The 15652-nt window shown below is 52.7% G+C and overlaps 1 protein-coding gene across 2 annotated transcripts; it reads left to right on the forward strand.

Moving 5' to 3' along the window:
- Positions 1-870: 870 nt before the first annotated feature.
- Positions 871-11172, forward strand: LOC144279375 (uncharacterized). Of its 2 annotated transcripts, none has more exons than XM_077840830.1 (6): positions 871-1713; positions 2151-2380; positions 4277-4630; positions 5559-5909; positions 6272-6552; positions 8560-11172. In XM_077840830.1, exons 2-6 carry the CDS (start codon positions 2323-2325, stop codon positions 9751-9753), a joined length of 2238 nt encoding a protein of 745 aa, XP_077696956.1. In that variant the 5' UTR covers positions 871-1713; positions 2151-2322; the 3' UTR covers positions 9754-11172. The 2 variants fall into 2 exon arrangements, with proteins under 2 accessions (XP_077696956.1, XP_077696955.1); XM_077840829.1 differs by having other exon boundaries at positions 871-1166.
- The last annotated feature ends 4480 nt before the right edge of the window (positions 11173-15652 follow it).

Genomic DNA, 15652 nt, shown 5'->3' on the forward strand with positions numbered 1-15652 from the left:
GGAGTTCATGAGCGTCTCCCCATCGGCCCCCCAGGACTAGGGGACTGCCCCATCCAGCCTTACTCCAGAGAGAGCTAAAGCCATGGCAAGAAGATGGAGGGCACACAAGTGTCCACCTGGTCTGCTAAGAGTGACAATTCCCTGCCACCTCTCCTGGCCACCCACAAACGACACATCTAGCAAGGCCATCTAGCCCCAGTGGGGCTGGACGAACCCCAATCAGGGCAGGTCTGGGTTTACTTGGTCCTGCCTCGATGCAGGGGGCTGGACGGCATGATCCCATCCAGCCCGACATGGCCATGATTCTCTGGAAACACCACAGAAAGGAGATCGGTGACCCCTAGCGCCCCGCTGGGGCATCGGGGCCAGCCCTGAGTGCCAGGGGAGAACCCCTTGACCCCACTCCCTGCAGCACAGCGCCCCCTAGCACTGGCCTGGGGCATTGGGGCCAGCCCTGACTGTCTGGGGAGAGTGCCCCTGAGCACTGGATCACTAACTCTGCTCCCTGCAGCGCTCTCTGGATTTTGGGAGCTTTCCTAGCCAAGCACTGAGTACGTGCAAGCCCTCTTAGCCAGTTCCTGCCAAGCTAACCCAGCTCTCTGCCAGGGGACCCCATCAGGGCACGCGTCAACCCTCTGGCAAGAGTCAAAGAGCGTCCTCCCAGGAAATTTGGCAGCGTCACCTTCAGCTCTTTGGCCAGGGCTGCACTACACACTTACTGTGTCACTCAGGGGGGTTGGGAGGTGTGACAAATCCCCACACCCGCAGTGTAGACAGCTGTATGTGGATGGGAGAGTGTCTCTTACGGAGGTGGAGTTACGAAGCAGACGGGGAGAGCTCTCTCCCGTTGGCTTAGAGCGTCTCCCCAGATACTCTAGGGGGTACAGCCATGCCGATGTCCATTTCTAGTGCAGACCTGCCCCAATCTCCCACTGTCTGTGACATTCAGGATTCTTGGTGCGGGTCAGCTTCCCGGCTCGTTTGCTCACTGCTTTCAAAGACAAACAGGAAAAAAAAAACCCTGCCGGTTGCTTTCACTTTCCAGATCATTCACCCTGCTCACGTCGGTGGCAGAGAGGCCATGAGAGCGATAGGAAACCGAACACAAATCACTCTGTAAGCTCTTTGCAGAGTCGGGGCACCTGGGGCTCCCGGGAGGGAAGCTGGTAAGTGGCCTTTCTTGGCTTTGGGCCTTGTTTTGTCGGCGACTGGTTGTTTGAAGGCCAAAGAGGCACTGTACCAGCTGCCGAGGAGCAGCCATTTTAGGTGTCCTGAACGCCACATACCGATGAATAATGGCACAGAGCTGGGCTCTGCTCCTAACGCTCCACACGGGCCATCGAGTTAGCCAGGGTGAGGCCACTCGATGCAGGACGCTGGGCAGCATGTGGCCATGGGGGAGGCTCTCCGGTCTGACCGGAAGTACACTTTCTCTGGGAGAGGCACAAGCCCTCAGTTCCCAGCACAGAAACATCCTCCTCCCCCCTCCATTTTCTATTTGTAATAGAAAACGATCCCCTTTCTCTAGGCCAGTGGTTCTCAAGCAGGGGTACGTGTATCCCTGGGGGTAACCAGAGGTCTTCCAGGGGGTACATCAACTCAGCTAGATATTTGCCTCGGTTTACAACAGGCTACATAAAAAACCCTGGCAAAGTCAGTGCAAACTAAAATTTCATACAGACCATGACTTGTTTACACTGCTCCACTGAAAATGTAAGTACAATATTTATATCCCAATCGATTTATTTTATAATTATATGGTAACAATGAGAAAGGAAACACTTTGTCAGTAATAGTGTGGCTGGGACACTTGTACTTTTATGCCTGATTTTGTCAGCAAGTCGTTTTTAAGTGAGGTGAACCTTGGGGGTACACAAGACAAGTCAGACTCCTGAAAGGGGGACAGTAGTCTGGGAAGGCGGAGAGCTGCTGCTCTAGAGGGGTGGTGCTGCATTTTGGCTTCCCCTGGGATGCCGGAGAGAATTGGATTCCTCCTTTGGAATTGCATTCAGTGTCATTTACACCAGGGAAAAGGGGGTGGGGGGGGTGAGCATTAATGAGAAACCAGGTCTGCATTTGTTAAAGGCATTTCCACAGCATCCTGCCAAATCCTTCCACCCCTTTGCTTTCCTGGCCATTAAATTACATAGGATATGAGAGATTGGAACCAGCCGGGAGTTACGCCTGAGCGCTACCGGGGTGAGCGAGAGGGGAATCGCGCCCTGTGCCTTCGTTCCTGATGTTCAGCGGATCGCCTGGGGCAGGAGCCAGCTCTTCACAGACTGTCCTGCCTTCGCTGGCAGACGCAGGCTGCTCCGCGCCATGGCGCGAGTCAGTCTTGTTTGCTCACTTCACGCGATTGTGCTGTGGACTCTCTGCGGTAAGTATTCCGGCTCTGCTCGCCTCTGTCTTATTGAGGAGTCACGATGCTGGTGATAACGACTTCAGTGCCCAGAAGCCCCCGTCACAACCCAGGACCCCACTTTGCTCGGTGCGGTACGTTCTGATGCTGTTTATTAGGTGTATCACGGTAACACACAAGAACCCCACTCCTGGCCCCTGGCCCCGTTGTGCTCAGTGCTGTGCATTATTACAGGAACTCCTCACTCAACGGCATCCTGTTAACGTTGTTTTGTTGTTACGTTACGTCGCTGGTCAATTAGGGAACACGCTCGTTTAAAGTTGCGGAATGCTCCCTTCTAACGTCGTTTGGCAGCCACCTGCTTTGGCCACTGCTTGCAGGAAGAGCAGCCCCTTGGAGCGAGCTGGTGGGGGCTTGGAACCAGGGTGGGCCGGCAGCCCCCCATCAGCCCCCCTCAGCTCCCTGTCCAGCAGCCTCCCAGACTATCAATTGCCGGCAGTTCACCTGTCCCTCCCCCCCCGCTGCCGTGTGCTGCTCCTGCCCTCTGCCTTGGAGCTGCTCCCGGGAGCCTCCTGCTTGCTGTGCAAAGGGGGGTGGGGAGGGCTGCTAATGTCAGGGTATCCCCCTCTCCCCGCTCCTTTACCCCATCTCCAAAGAGCGGAGGTGGACATGACAGGGCTCGGGACAGAGGGAGCTTGCTGGCCGCAGCTTCTGGAATGCATCCGATGAAGTGAGCTGTAGCTCATGAAAGCTTATGCTTAAATAAATTGGTCCGTCTCTAAGGTGCCACAAGTCCTCCTTTTCTTTTTGCAAATACAGACTAACACGGCTGCTACTCTGAAACCTGTCTCAACTTGCTGATCTACTTAAAAAGGCAATGGACTTAGAGTGGGGTCAGTGTACTTAAAGGGGCAATGCGCGTCTCTCTCTCTCTCACACACACACACCCACACACACCCCAGCACTTTGGAAAGTGGAGGGAGTGGTGTGTTCCAGTGGGATAGCCTGGGTTCATCATCACGTTCAGTTTCCACAGCGAATGTTTGTAGCCACTGCCCTGCTGCGTCTCCTCCCTCCGATCGTGCTGCTTTGTAGAGTGCAAGGCTACATTAACAACAACGTGTTAACCCTTGAGGGCTCAGCCCAGTGCTAATTCATCATTCAGCAGAAAGGCATTCCCTCGGAAATATCCCACCCTCTGACTCCACCAACTCAACCAAGCTTCACAATCATTGCTGTGTACAGTATTCAATCGTTTGTTTAAAACTTGTACTAATTATATATAAATACACAGTACACACACACACACACACAGAGAGCTGTGGATGGTCTGCCCAACTTATCAGGTCTCATGCTAATCTTTTATAACTCGAGATTGGTTTAAGCGTGAGGTTCAGTCTCACTTCCAAAATGTATGTTAGCATTAAGTCCTCTAACTCTGAATCTTCTTGTTATCCAGCTAACCATCCAATCCCTCTTTAGATCTTGTCAAGCTCCTGGGCTCAATGACATCATGTGGCAGGGAGTTCCACATGTTCACTGTTCCATGAAAAAGTACATCTTTTAATCAGTTTGGAACATACCACCTTCTCATTTCTTTTTTTCCTCTATTTATTAGCCAATACATTGTTACAAAAGCATTCCTGTAACTAGCTTTACACCCTCCAAAAAGACAAGGTTTGGTGTACATACAAGATCTGGCCTTCAGAAAGCTGTAAGCCTAGGAGGTTGGCCAACTATTAAGGTAGCAGTTTAACACTTCTTTGCTCCCTCCTTAGTATTCAAAACATGTCGGCCCAACTTACAGGCTGGGGGTCTCTCTCCTGGGGAGCAGTGAATCTGAAAAAGATTCGGGGGTCATGGTGGAGGTTGGAGGACGAAGGACTCTGATGCTGATCTTCACTTTCCTTTAAGGGGTTGCTGGAGAGGAGACAGCCATCACAGCTCAGTACAGGAAAGACGTCACCCTAACCTGCATCTTCCCTTCCAAATTTAAGATAAGCTTCCATCGATTGAGCATCACCTGGACAAAGGAAGGTGCCCAGGGCCAGGATTTCCTGGTTCACAGATTCCATCTGAAGATGAACTGGCTGGAGGGACAGGAAGAGGCTTACAGGGGCCGAACGCAGCTATATCCACAGGAATTCCCCCAGGGAAACGCATCCCTGAGACTCAGCGACGTTCACCTCCACGATGAGGGATCCTACCTCTGCAGCGTCACCTGTGAGCTGGGAAACTGGTCCCAGAAGATTTCACTGACAGTGCTAAGTACGGTTCCTCTTCCTCTACCCCGATCATAGCACCCGCGACAATCGCTCCAGGCCCGGTGTACCATGTGATCACCCAGCAGGGCAAATGGGTGCCTCATTGCAAAGCCAGTGTATCCACCAAAAATGCCACACTCGTCTGGCCTTGATCTGGTCTGCTTTCTGTTCTACCTGTCACCTCCCAGGCAAGGGAAGGAGAACTCCCCCTGCAGTGCGACTTAAAGCGCCATCTAGCCATATGATTTTCCATGCAGGTTTTATGTGGTGAGGAGAAATGGGTAACATTCAGTGCAGCTCCTGTGTCTCAAAGAGATTGTTTCAGGCTCTTGGCAGATACCGGCAGCCATTGGTTCGTGGTCTGCCTGTCTCTGCTAGATTAACGAGCCTGTTAGTGCTTGGTATTTTCTCCCTGTGAAGGTGCTTATAGATGGTAATCATGCCACCTCTACTTTTGGATAAGTTTCACAACCATAAAGGCTAGAGTGTGACATGTTCTTAAAATGAGATTTTAGATTCTGGACCTGAACAAGGCTGGCACCAGGGGAAGTTTAAGGGGCCATGAGCCAGTTCAATCCAACCTCCACGGATATGTTCTGTGTACGTAATTTCTACATTTCAGGAAAAATGGGTGAAAAAAATTGGGGGGAAAAATGAGGATTTGCTTGTAGGCACTTATCACTCTTCCATTTCCATAGGATCTAGCCGTTTCTCAAAGTTTAATGTACTTCTCCTCACAGGGCCCCTGTTTAGTAGGACAGGGCTGTTGTTCCCATTGTACAAATGCGGAAACCGAGGCACAGGGCGATTTAGTGACTTGTCCAAGTTCACCCAGGGGTTTTGTGGTTGAGCAGGGAATTAAGTCAGGATTCTGGAGTCCCAGGCTCGGGCCCTAACCCCCCCTTCTGTTTGGATGTTTGTTTCCCTCTCAGGTGACAGTGAAACAGAAAGGCCCATCATAGTTCAGACAGGGGAGGACGTCATCCTGAATTGCTCCTTCCAATCCGAGTTAAACCACCAGCCACTGAACATCACCTGGAAGAGGGAAGAAGAGGAGGGACCGGATCTCCTGGTTCACAGCTACTGCTCTCAGCTGGACCCATTGGAAACACAGGATGAGGCTTACCGGGGCCGGACCCAGCTGTATCCAGAGAGATTCCATGAGGGAAACGCGTCCCTGAGACTCAAGAACGTCCGGCTGGAGGATGACGGGGTCTACATCTGCCACGTCAAGCCCGAACTGGGCAGGTTTTCCGTGCGGATGAGAGTGGCCGTGGAGAAGGGTAGGGCTCCTCTCTTAGGGCACCGCACAAGTCCCAGGGTCCGGGCAGCTGGGCAGCTAGGAACTGCTCCACTCAGCAGGGAGTGGAGCTGTGTGCAGAGGAGGAGGGTGGGGGGGTCTAGGCGATAACCAGCGAGGTGGGAGGTGAGGTTGGGTGATGGCAAATGGGAAGGGGAGTGGGGTCTGTGGAAGGGCAGGTGTCCATGACATGCTCTCTCTAGGAAGCTGTGATCCACGCTAGGGAAATGCCTGAGAGCCTCCGGCTTCTGTTTGTTGGACATGTCTAACCCCCTCCTCATGTGCCCCTGGGGAATTTCCGGTCTCTCATGCTGCATCCCATTGGGTTTATTTTGTGTTTTCCAGCTGCTGAGCTTGTCCAGAGCCCACCAACACTGTATGGTCTGTGGTTGATTGATCTGGGAGTATTACTGGTGATATTAATATTTGCTCTCCTTCGAATGTATTATCCTTCCTTGCGGAAACTGTTGCTGAACAAAAAGTCGCCTCGCAGTGAGCCCCAACAGACTGTGTCTGACCATAAAGACAAAGAGGAGAGAAGTCATCTACTCCGGGCATCCCCGTTGACCTCTGTGGAGCCAGGAGTGGCCAATCCCACGCACAGTCCACCTGCACATTCCTCCCCGGTATGGCTCCAGACATTTTGCGTCCCTTCTTCGTTTGTATGTGTGAGGTCGTTAGTTCGAGGGGAGGAGGCTGGGTCACTAGGTCTCTCTCTTTGGATTTCACATGGCCGTGCTGCCCGTTTGAAATTATTCATTTGTCAGGCAAATGTGGAAAAAGGGATCAGGATTGTGGTTTTGAAGACTCTCATGTTTTCTTTCGTCACAACTCAAAGCCTCTTGGCGCAGAGACTTCACATTTGCTTTATTTAAGGGCTTGTTTACACATGAAAGTTAATCCGGAATAAGGTAAAGTGTGAATTTAAAGCAGAGTAACTATTCCAGAACAACACCATAAGGGGATGTTCTTATTCCAGAATGAGAGTGCCTTTTTCTTTTGTCCAAAGTGGATTAAGGGCTTGCCTACACAGGGCATTATTTCTGACTAACCATTCCTGATTAACTCCCTGTGTGAACGCTCTTATTCTGGACAAAGAGTGCTTTATTTGGAGCTAGCCTAATCCACTTCCAAAGCCTCTTCTAACCTCCAGTATACATCTTCCCAGAGCACCATGCAGATGTCAGTGGCAGAGAGCCAGTTAGGCCAGCTTTACAGGACCCTTGTACCAGAAGCCAGCTCACTCCCACACCACCTGCTACCTTTCTAGGTCAGATTTCCAACCAGAGCAGGAGTTGAGGACCTGGCCCTGAAAGTTCTCATCACAGGTGCCCCAGCTAACAAATAGGGGCTGCATTTTCCTACTGGCCTTGCAAACTGCTCCTTAAACTGATTTTGCAATCTGTGTAACTAGCTCACAGACACTTGACTCAGAAAGTTTCTGCTCATACTTAACTCACACTTACTGAAGCCAGAAATATCAAACCTAACTTGTTTGGTAGATCCTTGGTGCTCTAAAGATCAAGCCAATTCTGAAGACAATTGCACCAGCTGTTTGAAAGTTGTGCAGATGTATGTAGCAGATCGCAGACTCACCGGTGCTATGCCTCCTGCTGGTCATCTAGGAATTAGTTCATCAACCTCAGAGCACTCCCTGCTAGCTGGTGTCTCGCCTGCTTCAGGCCCCATGTCCCTCCCAGACCCCAGTGCCCTTTAACTTTGGGTTCTGCCCACAGCAGTACCCCCACACTCTAGGTCTCCCCTCCTAGAACCCCCTCTCCCATGCCCACCTTGCCTCAGTGGCTCCTGCCAGTCGTCATCTAGCCCCCTTTTTCTGGGGCAAACTGCAGTCTGTAATGGCCACTCATCACTGGCAAGGGGGTTGGACCTGCTGCCTTTCCCTGCAGCCCCAGTACTTCCCTAGGCCTTTTTGGCCGGCCTCAGCCTGGGAGGTTGCCAGGCCTGAGCTCCCCAGCTCAGCCTGCCCCTTCCCCAGCACTGCTCTGTCAAAGGTACCTTTCGCTCCTTCAGGCAGCTAGCTCCACCTCTCTCCAAAGCTAGAGCAAGACTGCCTGCCTCCTGCCCCTGCAGCTCTTTTATAGGGCCCAGACTGGCCCTGATTGGCTGCCTCTCCAACTTTTCTGATTGGCTCCCAGCCCTAGCCCTCTCCAAGGGCTGGCTTTTAACCCTTTCAGAGCCAGAGCAGGGTGACCACCCTGCTACAGTGTAACTTTGGTATGTCTTCTCCAAAACTGCCCTGGGTCCCCAAAACAGGCAGAGATTGTCAGATTCCAGTTGTGCATCTGGGCTGCATGCTCAGAAAGGATCCTCTGCGAATGTTTCTCACACCTTCCTTGCAGAAAGGGGGCTGGACATACACCTTTATGATAGTGCTGCCACTTCTCACTGGTCCTGGTGAGGGACCTTTGAAGGTCTGATGTGTATGGGGGTGGGGGAAGAAGAAGGACAAAGTGTCCTCAGTCCCCTTCCCACCAGCGATTTGTTCAATTTAACTGCAGCTTGTTGCAAATACGCTTCCAGCCTGCTGTGGTTCTCCTGTGAGCTGATTACATTATAAATGTTGCCCTTGAGAATACATGATCAATATTTGGTCTGGGTTTTTGTGTTTTCAGGGACAGACTGCCAAAGACAGGGGAGAACCAAGGGCTGCTCCTGGAGTTCAAATAGTACCTACATTGATTTCTATAATGCAGCAGAAGGCTTTGGAGTACACCAAGTTAAACATCGCCATCATGGGAGAGCTAGGCTGTGGGAAACTGTCCTTCATTAACGCCATGCGGGGGCTATGTGATGAAGACGAAGGTGCTGCCCCACTCGGGGAGGAAGAAATGATGATGGAGCCAAAAGCTTATCAGCATCCCAAACACCCAAGTGTGACTTTCTGGAGACTGCCAATAGATTTTCAGCCATGTCTCCAGCCGGTGAAATTTGTCCACTACGACTTCTTCGTCATCATGGGTTTAGAGGGATTCACACGCAAGCATGCTGAGCTGGCCCGGGAGATCCAGAAGGCAGGGAAGATGTGTTACTTTGTGCGCTCCAAGGTGGATGCAGATTTGGATTCTGCCAAACGTAGCCGGCCCTCCACCTATGATGAGGAAAATATACTGCATGACATCCATAACCACTGCATTAGGTGCCTGGGAGAGGGAGAGATGATCAATCCTGAGGTTTTCCTCCTTTCCGCATTTGAATTAGACAAGTACGATTTTCCCCGCCTGCGAGACAGCATGGAGAAAGCACTCCCAGGTGACAAGAAAAGGGCTTTGATACTAGCCCTGCCCAACACCTCTCCGCAAATCTTGCAAAAGAAAAAGGAAGCCCTGCAGAAGCAGATCTGGAAAATAGCCCTTGTGTCCTCTCTTATCACGGTTATTCACATACCCGGTATCTCCACCATTCTTGGCATAACCATCCTGCTGATAGTCATGAGATACCACTGCCTGGTCTTTGGCCTGGATGATGTCTCCTTCACGGTTCTCACAAGGCAGTTTGGCAAACCAGCGGAAGAGCTGAAGGCCATTATGAAGCCCCAGCTGGCCAAGGAAATTAGAATTAATGTGGTCTTGCAGCTCCTGTCCTCGGTTGGGTGCGGCATATTCACAGGAGCTGGTTTGTCTCTGTGGCATTTACAGGTGCTAGGATTCAAGCTGTCCGGAGGAGTTGCAGCAGTAGGATTACTGGGGGCTGGTGGAATTTCATTGGCTACCACGTATATCCTGCTGAAAACCTTTCTCAGCAGTGCTGCTGAAGATGCCCAAAGAATCCTACAGAAGCTCAGTCCATATGACAACAGGGAAAGCTAACGAAGCTAACGAGACGACTCAAATGAGGAAGGATTTCCAGGACCATAATTTTCAGGGCACACACTTCACGAGCACCATGTGCTTATTCTGCTGTTCTTGTCCCTGTTCTGGTCCTTCCTTTTGGAGCTCCCCTGGTGTAATCCTCCAGCACGTAACTCCACCAGCTTCCACTTGACACTGGAACTGGGCTAAGATTGTCACACAAGACGGGCTTAGATTGGAAGAACCAGCATCATAAACCTGGGTCAACGGATGAATAGTGAAATGATTGAATTTAGGTGTGTGGGAAAGATGCTGGCAGAGAGCCTGAGTCCTTCGTGTATTCCCAGCCCAGGCAGCTGGCCCTGTTCTACTTTCCTGCACACAGTTCTTTCGTTCTTGTATTGTTTCTTTTCCTATCTATTTATATTACAGCAACACTTACTGGAGACCCCAGCTGGGATCAGGGTCCCGTCGGGCCGGGCGCTGCCCAGACACAGTGCGAGACAGTCCCTGCCCCCAGCTGAGATCGGGACCAAGGCGTGCTGGGCGCTGCCCAGACACACAGCCAGAGACAGTCCCTGCCCCTAAGAGTTTACAAAGAGACACAAGTTGGGAGGGGAAATGGAGGCACAGAGAAAGACCCTAAGCAGGCCAGAAACACATCCTGCGTCTCCTCACTCCAAGGCTAGTGGGCTAACAAACCTCATGCCTCACTTCCTCTCTCAGTCTTTTAGCTCCGCTTCCTTGTTCGCCACTCAGCAGCAGGCTCCGTGCTGCCTGGGACGGGGCGTTCCCGGGGGGCTGCCCAGGTCCTGGCATCTCAGCTCAGCGGCAGCGTTACGGGACGAGAAATCTGGGCCTGGCAGCTGAGCCATCTGTGTGGTCGCTGCGGGAGCTGCTGCTGCTTTCCCCCTTTAATGGGGGTTATGATAGAGCTCTATAAAGTCCTGATGGGTATAGAGAAAGTAAATAAGGAAGTGTTATTTACTCCTTCACATAACACAAGAACTAGGGGTCACCCAATGAAATTAATAGGCAGCAGGAGGAACAAACAAACAAACAAACGGAAGTATTTCTTCACACAACCCACAGTCAACCCATGGAACTCTTTGCCAGGGGATGTTGTGAAGGCCAAGACTATGATAGGGTTCAAAAAAGAACTAGATACATTCATGGAGGACAGGTCCATCTACAGTTATTAGCCAGGATGGACAGAGATGGTGTCCCTAGCCTCTGTTTGCCAGCACTGTTTTTTTCATTCCCTCTGGGGCACCTGGCACTGGCCACTGTGGGAAGACAGGATACTGGGCTAGATGGACCTTTGGTCTGACCCAGTATGGCCGTTCTTATGATATTTCCAGGCTTGGCTAGGAATATCTTGCTGTATTATCTCCGGATTGTTCTAAATGTACATATAAACTTAAAATATGGCTTTAATTGGTGTTTGTATTTATATTTTTTCCTTTCTTTATATAGGAATTAGGTGCAGTGCTCCCGTCAGCTAATTTCTAAGTTGTTATCTCCCAAAAACACTTGAGTTTTCAGGTGCCTGAGTAGCTCCTCGAATCAAAGTTAAAGTTGCCCCCGCCCAATCTAAAATGGCACTGCTGCCAGACACACAGCCAGAGACAGCCGAGATCTGGGCCCAGTCATGCCAGGCACTGCCCAGACACACAGCCAAAGACAGTTCCTTCCCCTAAGAGTTCAGAAACAGACAAAAGGTGGGAGGGGAAATGGAGGCACAGAGTGAGACCCCAAGCAGGCCAGAAACACACCCTGCGTCTCCTCACTCCAAGGCTAGTGGGCTAAAAAAAAACGGCATGACTCTCTTCCTCTCAGTCTTTTAGCTCTGCTTCCTTGTTCACCACTCAGCAGCAGGATCCGTGCCGCCTGGGACGGGGCGTTCCCGGGGGGCTGCCCAGGTCCTGGCATCTCAGCTCAACGGCAGCGTTACGGGACGAGAAATCTGGGCCTGGCAGCTGAGCCACCTGTGTGGTCGCTGTGGGAGCTGCTGCTGCTTTCCCCGCAGCCCTAGGGACGCCTTTGCACAGTGGGGGCAGAGCCAGGGGCGTGCAAATTTCTGCACCCTCATGCTGTTCTCCTCTGTCCCAAGCCTCCTGCCAGACTAGCCTGGGGACCTCGAGATGACGGTTGCTGATAGAAAAACTATGTGTATCGTTATTAATGCTGTAGATTTCCAGGCTAGGAAATGGGTCTGAGTCCCTCACTTGCTGTTCGGTCTGTGTTACACCTCCCTCTGCACCCTGAGCCAGCCAGTCCCCACCTGGGGCCAGATTGGGGCTGGCGCCTCGTAGAGGGAAAAGGCCTCATTTCCCATTCCCCACTTCCCGAGCCAGTCATTTCAAGCAATAGCATTACAAACCGGGCGATAGCTGATGGTTTATACCTTTAAAAGGTAATTGCTTAGCCTGCTCACCGTAGGTTAGCAAGACGCGAATACAGTGTGTCTGTTCACTTGCCTGTGTGTTCCCCTCGTCAGACTTGCTTTATACTCCACTAAACAGGCATCTTTCGGGACTGAGCGTTTGTGTTTCCGAACCTTATCACTCACAGAAGACTGCATTAATTCAGGGCTGGTGGACGGGTCAGTGCTGGATCGCATGCACGGAAGTAAGTGTGTGGTGAGCAGAAAATCTTAGGCCTTGTCTACACTACAGACGTTTGCCATGCGCCGTACTGTCTGGTACCTCTCAAAGGCTTGAGATGCAGGTCTAGTCCACCTACAACATTGTTTGCTAACCATGCTGACTGCTGCCCAGCATCCTCTGTGCTTCATCAGGTGTAACTCAGCCCCCAGCTGATTCTAAGTCAGCACATTTATCCTTAAGGTGAAAGCATGGCAGAGAAAACACATTCAACACAATAAAACTGCCCGCGCTAATAATCTTCCCAGAGCTCACCCACAATCCCAGCAGCGCCCTGGTAGCTGATCAGTTCTGCAACCCCCCATCGGGGGTTTTCTGTGGTTACAAGTTCATCACAGCTGTTAGCGCAGAAAAGGAACCCCCAGGAATAGGCCAAGTCCTCCCAACCCTTCCCAGGAAGGACTGGAGCTCTCGGGAGATTGTGCAACCAGAGCGAATTCACCTAATAATCCTCCACCCCAATGTTCTTAGATCCCAAAGGCACTGTGGTTCCCCTCTTCCATGGAATTACATACAATCCCTGCATGGTCCGGGGGTGGAGCCCCCATTTCAGAGAGACTAGCCCCAGCTCCGCCCCTTCTACTTGCCCCCCCGCCCCTCCCATGGCCAGAGACCCGAGACCCCTGTCCCCTTGGATGGAGGAGCCCTGATCCATCTGGGACCCCCTGCCTCCTCCCACAGCCAGTGTAGTGCGAGAAATTGCTATCTCCAATACAATACACCCACACAGCGTATACAGCCTTTGATTCCCCCCATCCTGGAGTTGGTGTGAATTGGCCAGTTGCCAAGGGCAAGTGAGAATGTCTCATTACGGGGGAGATTCCCAGCAAGACTTACAAGAACTTTGCTGTGCACAGTCTGGCAAAATACCTTGCTCGCCTCAGCAGGCTCCGTCCTTTTTAGCCTTGGAGGCTCAGGTTTGGGGCAAGGCAAATCCTTATAGGTGGCACAGGGTCCTGCTACTCCTCTCCTCAGTCAGTCCCTTGGGCCTGTTTTCCTTCCCTCCTGGGGAGCGAGTGCAGCCTCCCTGCTGGGAAGGTCTGGTGTCTTGCGGCAAACAGCCTACTAGCCCTTCCCTGCTCCCCTCACTTTCCCCCTCCTTCCAGCCAGGGGAGGGTTTTAAAAGGTCCCAAGCAGTTGGAGTCAGCGGAACCGAATCGCTTCCCTAGCAACCCCTTTCCCAGCTGAGCCTTATTGCCCCCTGGTTCTCTCTCCTCAGTGGATAGGGAGGGGCCTTTTAATCCCCTGGGACTAATTACTACCCCCCTTTTGTAGCTGTTTGTCCTGGGTTTACCCCAATAGCAACATTACAGCTTTCAGGTTAGCTTTGAGAGCATCAGGGTAATTCAGGCACCTGGCTTGGCAAGGATGTAAACAATATGGTCCCAATAAGGCAATAAAATCAACAAACTTAAACAGCTTAATGTACACATCTTACACACACCAGCCGAGTCTCTCTCTCTCACTCACACACACACACACTAGTTCTATCCATCGTGCGCCTGGCTGGTGTCCATCTTCAGAATGCGTTCCCTTTTCTCCTTTCTTTCATGGGTTGAGCAGTGAAATAGTTCACAGTGTGGCCATTAAAAGCTTTATTTGCAGTTACACTAAAGCCTCTTGAAAGCCCCTTGACACTGGCAGAGCAACCGAAAGTGGGTGTATATTATAGAAGCCCCCTCTGAGGCCCTTCAGGATCATCCCAAGTGTTTGAGTTCGCGCCCACTGGAATGAACGGGGCAATTCACACCTCACAGCAAGCGTTTCAGGCTCTCTGCAACCTTAGGCTTGGTCTACACTTACAACTCAGCTATGTACAGCCGCGTCTGCACTACAAAATAAACTCAACCTCACTTCGGTCGGCAAACAGCCGCTGCAGTAAGTACATTGCTGGGGCATGTCTCCACCTCGCTCCTTGTGCCGGCTGTGTGCGTCCTTGCTACGGGCGTGTCTGTCGACTGCACTGTCAGAGTGGGTGTAGCGGGGCAGTTACCCTGCTCCTGGGGAAAAAGCTCGGCTGATTGGGGGAAGCAGCCACAGCTGGCCCTGATATAAGGGCTGAGGGAGGAGCTGGGTCAGTCTCACTCCAGCCTTGGAGGGGGAAGGACCTGGCTGCCTGGGAGACAGGGTACCTTGGGCAGAGCAGGGCTGGGGAAGGGCAGGAGGAGGAGCTGGGGTGCTCCAGCCTGGCAACTCCCCAGGCTGAGGCCTAGTTAAAGGCCTAAGGTGGTACTGGGGCTGCAGAGGGGCAGCCCGGGGACAGGCAGAGGCAGCTGGTCCAACCCCCTTGCCCGGGATGAGTGGCCATGACAGTCTGCAGCCTGCCTCAGTGAGCGGGGGCTAGATGAGGACTGGCAGTAGCCACTGAGGCGTGGTGGGTTTAGAGGGTTGGGGGTTCCCCTGGGAGGGAAGACCCAGAGCGTGGGGACTGCCGTGGGGCAGAACCCCAGGGTAAGGGGCACCGGGATCTGGGAGGGACACTGAGCGGGAGAGACACCGGCCAGCAGGAGGCGCCGTGCCAGTGAGTCATCGATCTGCTACAGTGGGGCATGGTGGGATGGCTCCTGACAGCGGGTAACCGTCGATGTGAGCAACACAGTGTCTCTCCTGTCACTGCATCTACCTAACTACAACGACCTTGACTCTGCACCGCTCGTGGAGGTGGAGTCATTACGTTGGGGTGGCAGGGAAGTTAGGTCGGCGGGCGTGAAATGTAAGTGTGGACGCTCCCGTGGTTAGGTGGACATAAGCTGCCTTGCGCCGACCTAATTCTGTAGCAAGGCCCCGACCTTCTGGTTTCCCCAGGGGTGCTCGACCCCTGCTCTGCCCCAGGCCCTGCCCCCCACTCCACCCCTTCCCCCACGGCCCACCCCCACTCGGCCTCTTCCTGCTCCTTTCTGATCCCTCCCCCCAGCGTGCCCCACCCTCACTCCACCTCTTCCTGCCCTCTGCTCCTCCTCCTTTCCCCCAGAGCATCTTGCCTGCTGCGGAACAGCTGACCTGCAGTGGGCGAGCCGGGGGCACCGCGAGGGAGAGGAAGGAGCTGATCGGCAGGGCTCGCCGGTGGGTGCTGAGCCCTGGAGCACCCACGGAGTCGGCACCTGTGCTCTGTAGCGAGGTCTCTGTAGTCAGAAGCTACCGGTGCAGCACTCAGCTCGTGTTGGGCGATGATAACAGTCGGCTGCGTGCGCGTTCCCTCCGTGCGCTGCCCCGGCTCTGCGCATATCGCTGACACAGCAGACCCCGAATGA

The sequence above is a fragment of the Eretmochelys imbricata genome, chromosome 24 (assembly GCF_965152235.1).
Source record: "Eretmochelys imbricata isolate rEreImb1 chromosome 24, rEreImb1.hap1, whole genome shotgun sequence".
NCBI lineage: Eukaryota > Metazoa > Chordata > Testudines > Cheloniidae > Eretmochelys > Eretmochelys imbricata.